Source organism: Suillus fuscotomentosus (genome assembly GCF_016647785.1).
Source record: "Suillus fuscotomentosus strain FC203 chromosome Unknown F5891scaffold_45, whole genome shotgun sequence".
Taxonomy (NCBI): Eukaryota; Fungi; Basidiomycota; class Agaricomycetes; order Boletales; family Suillaceae; genus Suillus; species Suillus fuscotomentosus.
Genome location: NW_024539557.1, coordinates 277,980 through 294,952, shown reverse-complemented (window position 1 = coordinate 294,952; position 16,973 = coordinate 277,980). Strand labels below are relative to the sequence as shown.

Here is a 16,973-nt window from a genome sequence, read left to right as displayed (position 1 = left end):
ATGATTGAATAAGAAGAGCGTGGGAAATAGCCGTGGGGTTGTTGTGTATGATGAACTATCCTCCAAACCGTTCTTTTTTTTCCGTTTTTATGACGGACATGTCTGAGGAACAACAGGACAGTATAGTCAATATCGAAACACCAACGGAAATCGCAACGAACGACACCGAGTATATTGGAGACAAGACTCAGCCAACCGAAGAGATTCTGAATGCTCTGAATGCTCTCAACCAGACAACCGCTCAAAACGGGCACGAACAATCCCCAGCTCAGCAAGGCAATGTCAAGCAAGATACTCCGAGTCAAGAAGCTCCGTCTGAATGGCATGTTCTGCGCGAGAAGCTGCGTGAGCAACCTCATGATCCAGACGGCTGGAACAAACTTGTCGACCTCGCCGAGACGCGCGGTGAAATTGAACAAATAAAACAGACCTATGAAGCTCTGCTTGAAGTCTATCCCAACACGGTATGCACCTTCCAGCCTTGCACTCTACAGTCCTTGACATGTATCACGAATACCAAGTCGTCCGCTCAAATTGCCTATCTCAATCATTTCTTGAGTCCCGGTCTTTTTCCTTACGCCGAAGAACTCTTCCGAAGATTCCTGAGATCTTCTCCTCTAGTTGACCTCTGGAAATTCTATCTTACCTACGTCAGGTCAGTGTGATATGTGCACTATAATCCAGATGCATTGAACTACTTGCCCAGGCGAGTTAATACATCACCGGCCAGTCGCGAAGCTGTTAGCAAAGCGTATGAGTTTGCTTTGAGCCGTATAGGCCAAGACAAAGATAGTGGGGACATCTGGGGTGATTATATCCAGTTCCTGAAGGCCGGAGAGGTTTGTCATCTTCCTGCCACTTTCAGCACACTACTAACGCCCGCGACAGACAACCACAACATGGGAGGAACAGCAAAAGATGGACTCCCTGCGCAAAGTTTACCATCGTGCGGTTCAAATCCCTCTCGAAAATGTCGAGAGGCTCTGGTCAGAATTGGAGACTTTCGAAAATAGCCTCAACAAGATAACGGTGATTGACTTTGCTGATGTGACACGGTGTAATGCTTACAGTGGTACAGGCCAAGAAGTTCATGTCAGATCTATCCCCATCATACATGCAAGCTCGTACAGTACTTCGTCAGCTCCAACGGCACCTAGGACCACTGTTCCCTCCGCCGCCAGCTTCTTCGTCGACACGACCACACCTATACCTCCCTCCTACTCCTACATTCAATGCGGCTGAAAGGGCACTTGTCGGGGCTTGGAAAACTTATTTGAAGTGGGAAGAGAGCAACCCACTCGAGTTTGAGGACAAGGATAAAGCAACTCTTATTTCACGTATACAGGGCGTGTATCGCAAAGCTGCTATACGAATGAGGTTTTATGCAGAAATATGGTTTGTCTCCAATTTTTACTTTGCCATGGATAGCTCACGGTCTGTATAGGTATATGGCTTTCGTGTGGACAAACAGCATGGGTAAGCCGGAAGAGGCGCTGAATATTCTCAAGTCTGGCATGGAGGCCAATCCTACAAGCTTCCTCCTCCATTTTGCATACTGTGAGCTGCAAGAGTCCCGCAAGGAACACGCTGAGGTCACTGCAACGTTCGACAAGTTCCTTGACGTCTTGCGTGCTGAGTTGGATGAGCTCGAAATTCGCGTTAATTCCGCCAACTCGTCTTTTACGTCTGATGGCTCTGGTCGTGTCGTGCATACGGGTGCTCCAGCTGGAAATGGTTCAGGGTCATTAGAAGCGGGAACGATCTCCAACAATTCGTCCTTTGCCACTCAGGCTTGCGATGAGAAGCCTCCAAAAGTCAAAGAGCTCTCCGACCGAAGACAAGAATATGGTGTTGTTTGGATCATGTATATTCGGTTTGCACGACGTGCTCTCGACCTCAAGGCTTTCCGTTCAGTTTTTGCGAAAGCTAGGCGTGACCGATGGACGCCATGGGAGGTGTATGAAGCCGCTGGTACGTTGAAGGCCCGAGAGTTAGAGCCGCAGATAATAATGGCCCCTCTTCAGCTCTAATGGAGTACCATTGCAACAAGGATGGTGGTACTGGCGTGGCATCGCGTATATTTGAGAAAGGTTTGGAAACTTATGGTGACGAGATTGAGTTTGTTCTGAGATATCTCGGATTTTTGATATCCGTGAACGACGAGAACAGTTGGGTTCCATTTTCTTTGCGTGCTGTTCGCCCACTTACTGGTTTCTCACCCAGATGCTCGAGCTCTTTTTGAACGGGTCATTACAGCTTTTTCACCCGAACGCGCTCGTCCCCTTTGGGAAAGGTGGGCCCGTTATGAGTACCAGTATGGTGATCTTGAGGCAGCACAGAAGCTTGAAAAGAGAATAGCTGAAGTATATCCCTCGGGTACGTGCGAGGACACCTCATTTAGGATATGGAGCTCACAGTTCTCTCAAGATCCTCCCATCAAACGGTTTGCTCAACGACATACGTATCTGGGAACTGATGCCATTGCAGCACGGGATCTTGGGTTTGCCATGGCAGCTCGTCAGCCTGCCGCATTGGGTTCAACTAGCACCTTGAATTCCATTGAAAAGCGAACAGACTCTTTGTTTTCCTTGACTTCAGCTTCGCATATGCCAACCAGTCAGCCACCTATAAAGAGAACCTCATCTCCGGACTACAAGAGACGCGAGGGATCTGCGAGACCTGACTTTGGCCCCCCTAGCAAGCGGCAGAGGCCATCATCTCCTCCGCCTCGTGACCGTGACCGAGAAAGATGGGAGGGTCCCCCTAGAAGGCGATTTGGAAGCCCCGCAGGCTGGGAAAGAGAGCGAGACAGAGAACTGCAGCATGTTAAAAAGGACCGCGAAGATGACAAGGCGTCTACTTTACCCACTGTTATTTCGTGGTTTGTCGGACAATTACCTAGTCCAGCTTCTTTTGATGGTACGTCCTTCTATTTTTCAAACTCTGAGGAATCCCTGATGCGAGATTCGTTCTAGGCCCCGTATTCCGAACTGATGACCTGATGATGTTGTTACGCAATGCTGTGATTCCTAGTGCTACCAGACGTGCTACCCCACCACCTACGCCGCTTCCACCGGTGCCGCCTCCTGTCCGTACTAGTGCGTATACTGATTAATTTAAGTGATCAAATCTTCTAATTTATGCACAGGTGCAAGTGGTGGTCGTCCACCTCCGGATTATGGACCATACCAGGGACCTGGGGGAGGGACTCGTGGCGGTCGCCGTTATTAGTTTTATTCCGACCTGCTTAAAATTTAACCTGTGGTTTTCGTAATCGTTGCCTTTCCTGTATTTTCTTCATAATCATATTTGCAAGTCCGGTGATTCTGCAGCGTCATGTCGCTTGGCCAGGAATCCATTAGTGATACTTGATCTTGATACAAAAGCAACACGAGTAACTTTTCAGAATGAAGTTTCGAAGGCCATGAATGCGAATTTCTTAGAACGACTGCTGGTAACATGCATATGCTAATAAATAGGGGAAGGAAATTCAACTCGCCCACAGGCAAGCTACATGCGCAAAATCAAAAACTTTGGTGACAAGTTAGGCCAGACCGCAATTTTTGTAGGTCAAAACCAAGCTCCACTCAAGACGGATCAGTATACCATCTCGATTTCACGCAAGAGGTGATGTCAATATTGCAAACGCTACAAGTAGTAACAATGATAAGATACATAAAGCTGCGAAATAAAAACAATAATCTACCACATCAATTGACAACTCAACACACCGCCAACCTCAAGGCGAGTCAGGATTATCACCCCCAGCAGTAAAGTCATCCAAAAATTCCTTCAGTGTGTCTTGTATCTCTCTTATGAGCTCATCACGATCCCAGTCAGTACGATGTCTCCAGATGCTCCCGAGCACTGCTGCACGAAGCTGTTCGAGAAGCTCGACGGATAGCTGCGCGGTTCTGGAGCGTAAATCATGCTGAAGTGTCGAAAGTAGATGTTCATCGACGTGGAAGTCTGGCAAAGGAGTTGGGGTTCTTTCTATTTCGACTGGGGGTACAACCACCATGGGTTGCTCTTGTATAACATCAGCAGCGGGGGTTAATGACCGAGTGGCTAGTGGAGAGGGCGTGCGGGGAGGTGGCATCAATGTATTGAGAAGCGCGGCTCCGATTGCTGGGGACAACGAAGGAAGAGGAGGGGTACATCCATCTTGCGCGGGCACTGTCGACGGTCCTGCACCATTAAGGAGGTGTGATATCGAGGTTGCTGGGAACCCGCCGTCAGGAGACATAGGGTTTAAAAGCGTAGGGTCAAAGCCGGCCGGTTTCCGCGGGGAAGGAGAGTCGACAGCCATCGCACTTGAATTTGACAAACCGTTGATAGCAACAGGTGCATCATAAACGGGCAACACGTCGTTTTCAGGAGGCGGCTGAACGTCATTTGCAAAACGCACAGCTGAAGATCTATTCTGAGCGCGAGATGCACCAATTATGTCCATCGGGTCGTGGTCATCATCGCTCGTTATCGTCCGCTGACGTTTCGAGTTCCGAGGAGTGCTAGGTGCTTCTGCTTTATCGTCACCTGATACAGGGGACCCGCTTTGACGCTCAGCAGAACGTGCCCTTTTCAGTCGCCTTTCCAATTGTGACGGATCCGTGATAGTGATATCCAGCTGCTGGCCATTGTGGCGAGCACTCCTGCGAGGCGCTGCCGCGCCGTTCTGAGTGTCCTCTCCGACCCTGCTCTTCTCTTTCGCTTTCTTGTGCTCCTCCCTCCTCTTCCGCTCCCGCTCAGCCATCCGTTGACACTCGTGCTTAAACTGAGCATCGAAATCTTGGATGTTCACTTCGGCAGCAGTCAGCATAGCTTGTGCCCTATACAGCCTGTCACCAGTAGGATCCTGATGTGAGCGTGCCGCGGCGTTGAAAACGATCTTGTTGATGTCCTCCAGGAAATCCTGTGGAGTGAGGTACTTGCCCTTGTACAGGTCAATGTGCATCCTCTCGAGGTCCATGTCAAATAGCCGTGGTTCTTGTGGCTGTGGAGGTTCTGGATGTTCGGTTGGCTGAGGATAAGGGGGAACGCCATTAACGATGCCATTTGGCTGCTCTTGGGTGACTTGCTCACAGACGTCGATGACGTCGTTTTCGGCTTGTATGGTTACAGTAGTAGTGGCAATAATTTCCACTTCATTAACCGCAGGAATTGGATCGAAGTCATACTCCTCCTAAAACAGCATATCGGCGAGTGCGCAGCAGTCACAGTGATCACACTCACCCTAGCTTTCTTGGTAAATCGTTTGAACTTGCGTTTCAGCTCTGTTAGTATAGGGCCGAGACGATACTTCAGTAATGTGATGACACGTTGGTCATTCTCTTCCTGAACAGCAAGTTCAGCAGCCGTCGGTTGACGAGGCTCAAGCGGAGGCGCAATTGGTAGTTCCTCAAGAATTCGTTTTCGGCGCTTGATACCATCTGCGAACTGATTTGGCGGTCGACGGATGTCAGCGATGATACTCGAAAAGAAGGCATCCCGCTGAGCTTCAGTGGGACTTGGTAGTGTGAGGCGATTCTCGCGGATCATACCGAACCATGAACGGACGTCACGGGGTAATGAGGAAAATGGACCATCTACAATGGCAAGTACGAGGACGGGATCCGTAGGCGCAAGCGAATCAAGCATGGATCTGACGGTGGATCGTGCAGTCTCGGAAACCGCTGCTGACCACCCATCGAGGGAAGGAAGGTAAATAACTGAGGGCTGATGTCTTTTAGCCTCGACGAATAGTTGGACCACAGCGGCTTCCACAGTCTGATAAAACCATCAAGAGCACAGATTCATCAGGAGGATGAGGCAAGCTTACACGTGTTGAGTCCCCCATAAGTGTCCCTAGATCGAGAGTCTGAACATGATATCCCTCCAAATGATGGAGAGCCGCAGCTCCTAAATAGCCTTGTCCCATACCAGCAGGCCCATGGAGCACCAGTCGTGGTCGATAGACCCTTAAGGTCTCCATAGCTATGGAACAATCAGCGGCTCCATCGACCAACCAGCAGCCAGCACTCACATTGGATGAACAGTTCCCTGTCAAGGGCATTTGTCTCACTATCCTCTTCCCACATAGCTTCTTCCAAAGCAGTACGCTTCTTACTAACAGGAAGAACCCTGTTAATAGCATCTTTCACCCTTTCTAAGGTGTCCGAAAGCAGAGGTGCAAGCTGGGTCGGAAGAGGTGAAGCAGACGAGGACGACGAGCGTGCAGATGACGGGACGAGCTCTAGAAATGAGATGTCAGATTAACATTATCTGTGTTACATAAAACAAACGTACTTTTAATGGAGATCATAAAGTCTCTGAATGTCACGCCGATGGTCTCTGGCTTAAGGAGCAGCCGGTCACTAGACTGGTATATCTGAGGATATCGTCGCTGAATAGCGTTCAAGGCCGCCTCGGTGCACAAGGCCTGTAGTATAAGTGAGTATGATGGCCAGCGCGTATGGCTGTAAAATCGCCTACTCGAAGATCAGCACCACCATAGCCCTTGGTGAACTTTGCAAGTCCCTTGATATTCTCAGTACCTTCTCCATCCTTCCAGCCCTCCCAGTCCTTTGTCATGATCGTCAATATACGTTCACGAGCCTCGAGAGATGGAAGAGGAAAATAAAATTCTCTGTCAAATCGACCAGGTCTTCGTAAAGCAGGGTCAATGGCATCTGGGCGGTTGGTGGCGCCTATGACAATCACCTGGCCACGTCCGTCCATACCGTCCATCAACGCGAGAAGCGTTGAAACAATCGAAGCGTGAATCTGGTCCTGCTTCGATGACCGGACGGGTGCTAATCCATCAATTTCATCAAAGAAGATGATACTCGGTTGGCAATTGCGTGCTTCCTCGAACAGAAGTCGAAGTTGGCGTTCAGCCTCACCGACCCATTTTGACAGGCAGTCGGCACCCTTGCGCATGAAGAAGGCTGGCAGATCATGAGAAGTGATGTCCTGACGAAAAAGACTGTAACTTACAAACTCCCTTGCCATTAGCGCGACAGCTCGCGGCCAGAGCACGGGCGAGAAGGGTTTTTCCTGTACCAGGAGGACCGTGGAATAGCACTCCACGAGGAGGCGTTAGATTAAATCGTTGGAAGACTTCTGGGTACAATAGTGGAAGGAGCGTCATTTCCTTCAGAGAATGTATGTCTGTAGACAGAGGTCAAGAAAGTATGGCAACGAAATGGAAGAACACGCACGATCATCTAAGCCACCAACTTCATCGAAAGTGACATTGGTGTTGACTCCCAATGGGTCTGCATCAGCCAATGCTGCGAACAGATAAGCTGGAGATGATTTTCAAGCTACAACGGCAATCACCTGCATCGCCAATTTTACCCAGGTTTGAAGGGGTGCCAGCCGCGGCAGCAAGGTCGCCTGGTAGTAAACCAGCACCACCCGCCGAAACAGGGCCTCCGGCACCAAAAACACCGGCACCTCCAAATGGTTTACGGGGTGTTCGAGCTGGGAAGTCGGAATCCTGGCATGAACGTGCGTCAGCTGAGTGCTACATTTGGCAAACAGGTATGGTGACGCACCGAGTCATCGGCTGGGGCCATGCCCATCCATCTGCTCAGTTCAGCACCAGAGGCACTCCACCCTGGTCCACGCCTTCGATTGCCGCCACCTCGCCCGCCCGCCGGACGCGGTTTGGCTTGTTTCATCTCCTCCAGCGCTGGTGGGATAGCATAATTGATTGGGACACGTTGTCGTAGTAGATACGGTCGGTTGTTGTCCTGCATATCCTCATGTCCGACCTCGCCATCCAAATCCACCTCGCCTTCGGCATCGAGGTCGATGTCTGAGGATGTGCGTGGTGCGTCATCGAGAGAGCCATCTGCATCCGCCGAGCCATCCGATGGCTCGTCGATATAGCCATCATCCATTTCAGCAGCAGCTTTACTTTGAGCACGCGTTAATCTCTTGGCAGGGTTGTTATTAGGCTCATAACGCTTGGGTTGACGAGTGACGCGTCCACTAGAGGTTGTAGGAGGAGGAGGGGGATTCTTGTTCCTATTGCGAAGGACACGACGGCTGCTTGTCGTGTCGTCATTAATGGAACTACGTTTACTGGAAGAGCGCGTTTTTCGACGTGGCTGATCATCATCTTCATCATCACCGTCCATCGCGTCAATATGGGAATTGACAAGTTCGACATCTTCATCATCTCGAAATATCTTGTTGAGCTCGTCATCGCTCGACTCGCGATACTGGGCTAGCTTGACTGTACGACCTCTCTGGGACTTGACGAAGGTAGCAGGGGGAGGAGACTCTGGTGATTCCGCAGATACTGGTGGGTGGTCGTCCTCATCCATCACAGACTTTTCACTTTCGAAGTACTCTGAACTGGATTGGGAGAATGTGCGGTTTCTGCTTGAACGACGCGGACCATCGATACCTTGAGTCATTTGGGTTGGCGGCGGCGGGGGTGGTGGTAGCTTAATAGTTGGAGGGATCTTAAGTTTGATCTTCAATGGCAGTTTCTCTTCGTTGGACGATGGCAAGGGGAGCGGTTCAGATGATTCTGCTGAATGAAAGTCCTGCTGAGGAAGTGGTGAATCGGGATCTTGCATAGACCAAAGTCACAGCGCAAAATCGCGAAAAAGAGCGCAATAGGAGTGCGCAAGAGGGACTTTACGTCTAAGATGACTCGCTGATTATTTCTTGAGTGATTTTTAGATGAAAAATGGATGAAACAAGCAAGGACGTTGGCAGAAGCACTGACACCACCTTTGTTTGCAGGTGGCTATTGCCTGCTATTGATTGTTTGGCTTTGTTTGTATTTGATGGCGCGTGGTGACCATGTTGCTCCGAAGTTGGTGTCCTCCCATTTCCCCCTCCCCTTCAACTAGCCAATCCTCTCCAAACGACCAAGTTTCTCTACTTGAAAACCATGGATTCTGTTCTATCTTGGTAGTCTCAGAGATCCACGCAGAAATCCACGAAATCTGAGCAGAAAAAAAGGAAAAAATAAGGGCAGATGAGGACTTTTAGTTGAAGTGGTTGAGAAGACGTGGTGGAAGTTCCAAGGGAAGAAGTGCTCAGATTTCGTCGTCGTTAATGTTGCTGCATCCACTTGAAACTTGCTGAAGGCTCATGACGTAAACGCATCCCGTGACCTTGTCACACCTGTGACCGGACTTACCTTTCATGCTGATCAAAGCAACCCAAAAAAGGAGCACGTATTCGTTTCCACTGTCATTGTCAAGCAGGCCCTTCGAGGCGAGTTTACGGCAGCAAGCTAACCCATGATATTTAAAGCGCTGGTCCGCAGAAGTGCCTTCTAGTCAATTTCTCCCATATCTCTATCTCTGTCACGTATTCACGACCTGTACGACTTCCGTTTTTTTTAACTTAATGAATCACACCTTTGCATACCCTGAAGATCAAGCTTCGTTATCTGAGCGAGCAACCACTCAGCACGCGCTGTCATCTAATACCCGAGCCGAGTCATTCCCATCTCATGGTGCGCCTTTGTCCTTTCAACCGATCCAGAGTCCTTTTTTATCCGAAATTCTAGTCGCAAGATCTAGTAGTGATTCAGAGCTTACTAGCTCAGACAAGCTATCCGCACTCCCCGACTCTCCTTTGTCGCGTCCTCGTGTCTTAAGCAGTATGGAACGTCAGGCCATTCAAACCTCACAATCGGCTCCTTCCTTGGAGGGCTTCACGCGTCATCCTAATACTTCCACGCCTGACATGTCCAGGGCAACCGCCTCAGAAGGTGCCCTCAGCAAGGGTAGTCCATTTCAACGCGTCTCTTTCGAGAGCGGCCCTTCTCGCATACCACCTTCTCCCAGCAATATGTCTCGTCCAGGGAGTAATGTACACCATCCCTTACTTCGCGACGGCGGCGCTCCGCCCTCAAGGTCGCCGCTTATCGAATCAACACTATCTCGGTTTCGCCGCCCAAGCGACCCCCCTCGGCCATCCCCAGCCATGCGCGCAGAGGCTCAAACACCCAGGAAGGGTAGCTACGAATCTCCTTCCGCGTCACACTCTCGAGCTGCATCTCCCATGCGTATATTTGCATGGCCTGCCTTTCGTCGTAGGGAAACACGTGAAGAGCCATTTGTCCCTCAGAACCCCTTCCAAAGGCGAAACCCGTTGCGCAGATTTTCTATTGGTAGCCCTGATCGCAACAACGATGAAAGCTTTGATCCCAACTGCGAGGACGCGCTCAAGCAATGTCTACCCCATCCAGTAACATGTATCCCCTTAAAGGCTTCGCGGAAATTTCTCCGCTCCTCTCGTGACTTTTTGATGGATACTCTCCCCCGACAAATATACCTGCACTTACTGCTTCGCCTTCCCTCTCTTTATTTTTCACGCATCGCTCGTATTTATCAAGATGCAGAGCTCAGTCGCCCAGATATTGAACGATTGATTGAAGCCTGTGCCTCCCAAGTGCCGAACCCCACCTCCAGCCCCATACCGCCAGGGGCTCACTACCACCCACAGCCTGCTCTTCCTTTAGCAGATGAATGGACCGTCGCAAACGTCTCCCCAGCTCTCATCAGATTCAAGCATTCCTGGGAGGCGTTCATTGACTCCCTACTCCGAGAGTGGAAGACCCTAAACCTGGTCTCCGCTTTACTGCTTTCGTAAGTTACTCCTGTTGTTTCGCGTTTGGAAGTTGTTAAATGCTCCACCCGCAGTGCCATATTATCCATGTTTCAGAATACTATGATGGCTCAGGATCCTGTGATCCGCACAGCAGCGCTACTTTCGCTGACATCTGCATTGATGAGCCTATTTTTCGGCTGTATCTACATTGTCCGCTTTGGCACCATGAGAAGTATGTACAAAGCTACCCGTTGGGCTGAGGTACGTGGCGCATGACACTGCCGTTTCTTCACGCACGCTCACGGCAACTCCACAGGAAGCACGTAAAACAACAACATTCATTTGGTGGAATGTGTGGGTACTATTAGCAATGCCTGCTGTATGGCTTGCCTGGTTTGTCCTTCCCGTTCCTATCACGCTCTCACACTCACCTGTGCCTGATAGGTCTATGTGTTTCTTCATAGCCGCTATTCTCTCCTTTGTGTGGCGCTCTGATTCCTCAACAGACAATACCAGCCCCGCACCGCTCTCCCCAACCGCCGTATTGGGCCCGCGCATCGCTATCACAGCACTATTCATAGTCGGGCTGATCGACTTTGTGCTGATCGTCAACACACTGCATAACTACGGACGCACGCGGGATGTAGAAGCTGAAATGCGGTTACTGGGCACGGGTGAATCGACGCAAGCACATCGGGCTTCTGCTGACCGTGAGCGGGAGGACCGAGGCAGACGGGCAGGACATCTGTCAAGAGGGAGAGCGCGCTTCGCGGGAGAGGGGCGTGGGCGTCCCGACGGAGATCGCCCGTCTGAAGGTGGCGTGCTGTCAGCTGTCACGGGTCTTGGTCTTACAAACCTTGATGGCGTGCTAAATTCTAGTCCCCGTAGCTCCAACGAATTGTCACGGGAGAAGGAGAAGGACAAGACTGTGGTGATGGTGGCTACCAATAGCTGAATGACATTGTGTGCTTGTTTTAGGCTCTCATAATGACACCTCCGCTCTTTTATCGTGATCCTTCCGCAGGGAGTTATGCGGTATAGACGTTGTATTACTATTGACCTACTCGTTCACATTCTTTTGTGCCTTACGTGTAAGTAGGTAAATTGTAAAGGAAGATCATTCAAATTATTATTGGATTGTCTAGTCAGGCACGTCGGAAACAAGTTACACCAGAAAGAAGTGATACACCAAATCCGATATCAAGTCAGGTAAGCTACAAACGGCAAAACAGTCAATCAAAACCAAAGCAGTATCAGAGACAATAAGGTGTATGGGAAAGCGTATGCAATAGCGAGGCAGTGCCAAAAATTTGTCTGATAAAGATCAGCCAACATGCATTTCATACGGCGTCTAGTGTGATAAAAAAAAGCACAGCACTCGTGATGGTTTAAAGTACAAAGCAGTGACACGTTCGGACAGCTTCTGAAGCTAACCATAGCATGAGCGTCAATGCGCAGACAAAAGATACTACTCACGCTACAATCATCTGCGCGAACCTGATCTGCCGTTATAATTCGGCGGAGAAGGTTGGAAATTGGGAGGCTGACCTCCCGTGTGTTTCGGCCGGAAGGGATAATCAAAGGGCGTATAGGCCTTGGTGAGAAGCTCCGCTACGCCACATCCAACAAGATGAGTGGCGAGATCAAGGCCGGGTGGGAGAATTTCACTACAGTGCGGGCAATTAAGCACTGTTTGGCCAGATGATTGCATTGCACCGACAGGGGGAGGGATATATCTCGTCGGTGGAGGTGGCAGCGTGCCCCCGCCACTGGACGAGGGAAGCGAGGAAGACGTGTAGTGCGAAGTGGCCTGAGATTGTCCACGTTTGTTGGCAAGATTGGAGTTTGCAGCGGGAGTAAAGTATGACATGATTGTCGAGGATAGAGGCTGAAGAAAATTGACAGATGAAAGGGATTTTATACGGAAGATACACAGCTGTGGTCAAGGATAAGCTTTGTTTTGACAATGCGGGATCTTGAGATCAGACTGCGGTGTCCAAGGATACCTACAAATACGAGGCTGCCAAGCTACAGAACAAAGTGGATAGGGAAACGCCACAATGCAACATACCAATAACATGAAGAGAACAGGTAAACTGATCTTAACCCCGGTGGGAGGACAGAACTCAACTTTATTCAAATTTGGACGTTGGAAGGGAGTATGTCAGCGATCCATCTCACTTCCACGATCGACTCACTTCGATTAACAGATAACCGAGGGTCCTATTATATATGAACGTGCCGTTATGTCTCATCGTTTGAGGATAAACCTCACCTTGTATGCCTGTACCCGTAATAGTTTGGCGAGATGAGTTGTCGGAATGGGCTATTGTGATGTCTGATCACCCGCAGGTCCGAAATAGGTCAGCGATGGGAGCATAATTGCCGACGCATTCTAAAATTCTAAGAATCACGGACAATCGGGCTCGCCCACTGGCGGAAGAAGCATGGCTAACGACCCCAAAAGTATAATAAAGGGGATTCTTTTCGAAAAACGGGTGACTCGATTTGAATCATTTCCGTGGAACTAGTGTTACTAGCGCCGCTGGCCTTAGAACGTTAGTCGATGTCTCTTGCCATGGGCGTAAATGTAGAAATCGGAATTTGGAAATAACGACCTTTCAGGCAAGAGTAATGGTATTGATGGTTGTGGCAGCGCTGACTACTGAACAAGTGATGATTGATCAACCAAGATGGGTTCCTCGGTCGAAGGGTAGTCGGGTATGCCGATGAAGTGTCGGCCCCATCCTAGTACACCCTTTGCTCATCATCTATGACAACTTGAACCTGTGGTAACCTTGTGGCCGCAGATCCTCGTGTGCTTATTGGAAATGTCTTGGAAAATAAATGCTGTATCCGATGGCAGGCGAAAGGGCATGAAGAGGTTGAAAATATTAAGGTTGCGGGGGGTTCGTTCATATGATTCGCCGATGCTCATGAATGATCTCGGGATCAACTCGGGATGATCATTAGACTGTTGGACGAACCTCCGGCAAGGGCCGACGGCACTTTGCGTAGCTACCGAAACTTGACAGCCTAGTTCGCTTAGAGATTGCTTCTCGTTCTCCTCCCAGGATTCGTCGGGTGATTCGAACTTGGTCCCTACGATCAGGGCCAAGCAAGGCCGGTCTACTGTAACCCCTCCACCGATCTAGCTGATTGCCGTCAAGCCTCGTTACATTTAATCACACCATTGCTATCGAATAGCCTGCGTGTAATTCAGAACTCTCTTCTACATCGTATCTTCGAATTACCTAGGACCTCGTGAGCCTGTCGCCGATCGCCAATATTATTCCCCGCTTTCACACCTTCATAATGTGTCGTCGAACAAGTTATCGGCAGTTGCATTCAAGTCCATTTTCACCGATCTATTTTTGTCCAACAAACGTGTCACGAGCCACGATATTGTGTGGCCGGGCGTTCTTATAGAAAATACTCCCAATCCTGAGGACGTCGATCTGCGTGATAAAACCCGACCTGTGATCATGGACCTTATCTCCCATTGTGGACAGCAGACAAGATTTATATTACAGACTGCGTTCCGACTCCCGAAGGTCATCCTTAGGTCGCCAGTACTAGACATACCCTCATGGCCCATCATACGGTAAACTGGTGAGTTCTTGCTGGGGATTATGCTGCTTTTACATAGTCATATATCACTTTATATTCCATTGTGACGAAAACCTTTCCTATATATTACGATATATAACGATATATGACAATCTCTTCTTCTCACAGGTTTTCTGGCGGCCCATATCAGGATTTAACTTGGAAGCCGAGGTATTTAATTATCGTCCTCTGAAAAAACAAGTCAATACACACCCAACACTATGCCTCTCCCTTCATCTGACGAGGAGAAACATCAGTCGTCTGTCGCAGAAAACACTGATCATCACCACCATGAGCAGTTCAAACAACAATTTGGATTCGATCCGGCAGATATCGCTGCTCATACTCCCTCACTGCGTGGTCATAAGCTAACAGCTGCAGTGACATTTGTAGCAGGAACTGGGTTCACACTCTTTGGGTGCGTTGGGAAGTAACTATAATCAACAATTCTCATCATTTTGCGATTCAGATATGATCAAGGTGTCATGTCGTCACTGCTTACGGGTAATCAGGTATATCAAACCTCGCATGGAAATGATCATATCTCATTGTACCAGTTTGAGGGTTCCTTCCCTGAAGTCATAGTGGAGCCCAGTCACCCCAATCACGCCACTCTTCAGAGCTTCATAATTGCCATTTACGTATGTTGCCACCCTTTTGACTTCATCTTTGATGCTCATAACGTGCAGGAAGTAGGCTGTCTCTTTGGCGCCCTGTCCAATCTTTGGGTGGGAGATAAGCTCGGTCGTCGAAAGACGATTGTTGTAGGAGGTAGTATAATGATAGTTGGTAGCCGAGCTGTTTGTGACCCGTTTAGAGCATCGGCTGAATTCCCTACAGGGGCAATTCTGCAAACTACTGCGTTTTCTTTTGCGCAATTGATTTTTGCTCGTATCTTTACAGGCTATGGAAACGGTCTGATAGTCAGTGTTGTGCCTCCTCATGTTCAAAGTCCTACTGAAAAAAAGTTTGTAGACATCGACAGTGCCCACATATCATGCGGAACTCTCCCCTTCCGCAAAGAGGGGCCGAATGTACGTTATTAACAGCACTTCAATGAAAAGATACATATTTTTCCTAGGATAATGATGGAGGGGACACTGATCGTGGTTGGAGTGACCATTGCGTGAGTGTGCTTTTTGCATCAATATTTTTGAAATTGACGACTGGCTTGCAGCTATGTGTGTGAATCGTTATTTTATTGGGTCATTTTTGTTGACAACATTCTTTAGTTGGTTGATTTGGCGCTGTATGTTTCAGTTCTATCTGCAGTTAAGCTCAGTCCAGCCAATGACAACGATCAAATCAGATTTTTCGTAAATTGGTCGTCTGCTCAGTGGAGAGTTCCGATAGCGCTGCAGTTGGTGTTCGAAATCATTATGGTGACATGCATCGGATTCGTGAGTTTGCTTTTCCGCAGACTGTGTACTAACTTATTCGATTTGGTACACTACGCAAGCTACCCGAGTCACCGAGGTGGTGAGTTTTCGTCGTCCTCCATGATTCTCGTGAAACTGATCAGAAACCCAGGTTGGTAAAGCGTGGTCGCAATGCAGAAGCGATGGCCGTTATATCCGCAATGGAAGATAAACCTCTCTCTGATCCAGAAGTCCAGCGCACTTACTACGGCATTCGTGAAGCCGTTGCTGTCGAAGCATCTAGTCAAGGTTCACTACGTGAACTCACTACCGGGGGTCCCAGCCAGAACTTTAGACGAACAGTCATTGCTGTGGTATATATGATGATGCAGCAGCTGACCGGCATCAATCTCGTTACCTTGTGGGTATCTCATTCCTCCGACTCGGATGCGATCTGTTGTAATCTAAAAATGCATTGTTGTCAACAGTTATGCTGTATGTCATGCGGCCACACGGTCTGCTGAGGCAATACTGAAATCACACAGACTATTGTGTTCCAGCGTCTTGGTCTCTCCGAGGTCAACGCCCGGATCACCTCTGTAGCTAACGGCGCAGAGTATATTCTTGCTTCTATTGCTGCTTATTATACTATAGATTATGTGGGCAGGCGTCACCTCATGCTATTTGGAGCTATTGGTCAATCCATCGTGATGCTGCTATTGGCTATCTTAGGATATATCAATAATACCCCCGCGCAGATCGTGAGCGTAGTCCTTATATTTGGCTTCAACACGTTCTTTGCTTTTGGCTGGCTTGGAGTAGCTTGGTTATACGTGAGTTACCAACGACTGCCTCGATCTTTTTCGCTGATCCGATCTTTTCATCTCTGATATTCCAGTGCGCTGAGATCGCTGGGCTCAGAACTCGAGCGCCGACAAATGCGCTAAGCACGGGTCTGTCAATCTCTTACGCCGAGACATGGAGACAAATCTACTCACCTTCTTTCCCAAGCGTCAAACTGGACTTTCAACTTCGTCGTGGTGATGGTCGTTGGCCCAGCTTTCAACAATATTTCCTGGCGAACCTACATTGTCTTCGCAGCCCTGAACGCGATCATCGTTCCAGTTGTTTACTTTTTCTTCCCCGAAACTGGTGGTCGGTCTTTAGAAGGTACGTTTTATCTTCGGTCTAAGAGTGAATCCTGGCTAATTCCACCCTGGAAGACCTCGACGTTGTGTTTGCGTTGGCGTACATAACTGGCGAAGATCCTGTCAAGGTTTCGCTTCGGAAAGATGTCCCACTTGCTGGAACACGAGAGGCGGACGAGATTCTTGGAGTTAGCCCACGCCCTTCGGAAAAACCTCCCACGCCATTCTCTTCATCGGGAAAAGTCAGAAAACAGGTGTAGGTGCGATCGCTGCATTGAGACCTAACAGCAAG

General features: G+C 49.2%; 4 protein-coding genes across 4 annotated transcripts; 3 read left to right on the top strand and 1 right to left on the bottom strand.

The window, feature by feature from the left end:
* Positions 1-98: 98 nt before the first annotated feature.
* Positions 99-3,231, top strand: F5891DRAFT_1191790 (uncharacterized protein; the record flags this gene model as incomplete). The annotated part of the gene is made up of 11 exons (XM_041367506.1): positions 99-464; positions 522-655; positions 707-839; positions 889-1,029; positions 1,079-1,395; positions 1,445-1,971; positions 2,025-2,168; positions 2,224-2,376; positions 2,428-2,919; positions 2,976-3,098; positions 3,149-3,231. The coding sequence occupies 11 exons, from the start codon at positions 99-101 to the stop codon at positions 3,229-3,231; spliced, it is 2,613 nt and encodes an 870-aa protein (XP_041223167.1).
* Positions 3,232-3,739: 508 nt separating this feature from the next.
* On the bottom strand, positions 3,740-8,408 carry F5891DRAFT_956961 (AAA-domain-containing protein; the record flags this gene model as incomplete). The annotated part of the gene is made up of 10 exons (XM_041375441.1): positions 3,740-5,182; positions 5,233-5,766; positions 5,819-5,973; positions 6,023-6,232; positions 6,286-6,418; positions 6,472-6,926; positions 6,976-7,149; positions 7,200-7,271; positions 7,321-7,480; positions 7,539-8,408. The coding sequence occupies 10 exons, from the start codon at positions 8,406-8,408 to the stop codon at positions 3,740-3,742; spliced, it is 4,206 nt and encodes a 1,401-aa protein (XP_041223166.1).
* A 949-nt stretch (positions 8,409-9,357) lies between these two features.
* Positions 9,358-11,696, top strand: F5891DRAFT_1149415 (uncharacterized protein; the record flags this gene model as incomplete). The annotated part of the gene is made up of 3 exons (XM_041365098.1): positions 9,358-10,604; positions 10,659-10,827; positions 10,883-11,696. 3 exons carry the CDS (start codon positions 9,358-9,360, stop codon positions 11,519-11,521), a joined length of 2,055 nt encoding a protein of 684 aa, XP_041223165.1. The 3' UTR covers positions 11,522-11,696.
* Positions 11,697-14,396: 2,700 nt separating this feature from the next.
* On the top strand, positions 14,397-16,941 carry F5891DRAFT_957090 (general substrate transporter; the record flags this gene model as incomplete). Its single annotated transcript, XM_041375452.1, has 14 exons — positions 14,397-14,593; positions 14,645-14,687; positions 14,733-14,816; positions 14,865-14,964; positions 15,016-15,098; positions 15,151-15,209; positions 15,257-15,301; positions 15,485-15,575; positions 15,635-15,654; positions 15,706-15,958; positions 16,079-16,366; positions 16,432-16,486; positions 16,545-16,703; positions 16,757-16,941. 14 exons carry the CDS (start codon positions 14,397-14,399, stop codon positions 16,939-16,941), a joined length of 1,662 nt encoding a protein of 553 aa, XP_041223164.1.
* Between the last annotated feature and the right edge of the window lie 32 nt (positions 16,942-16,973).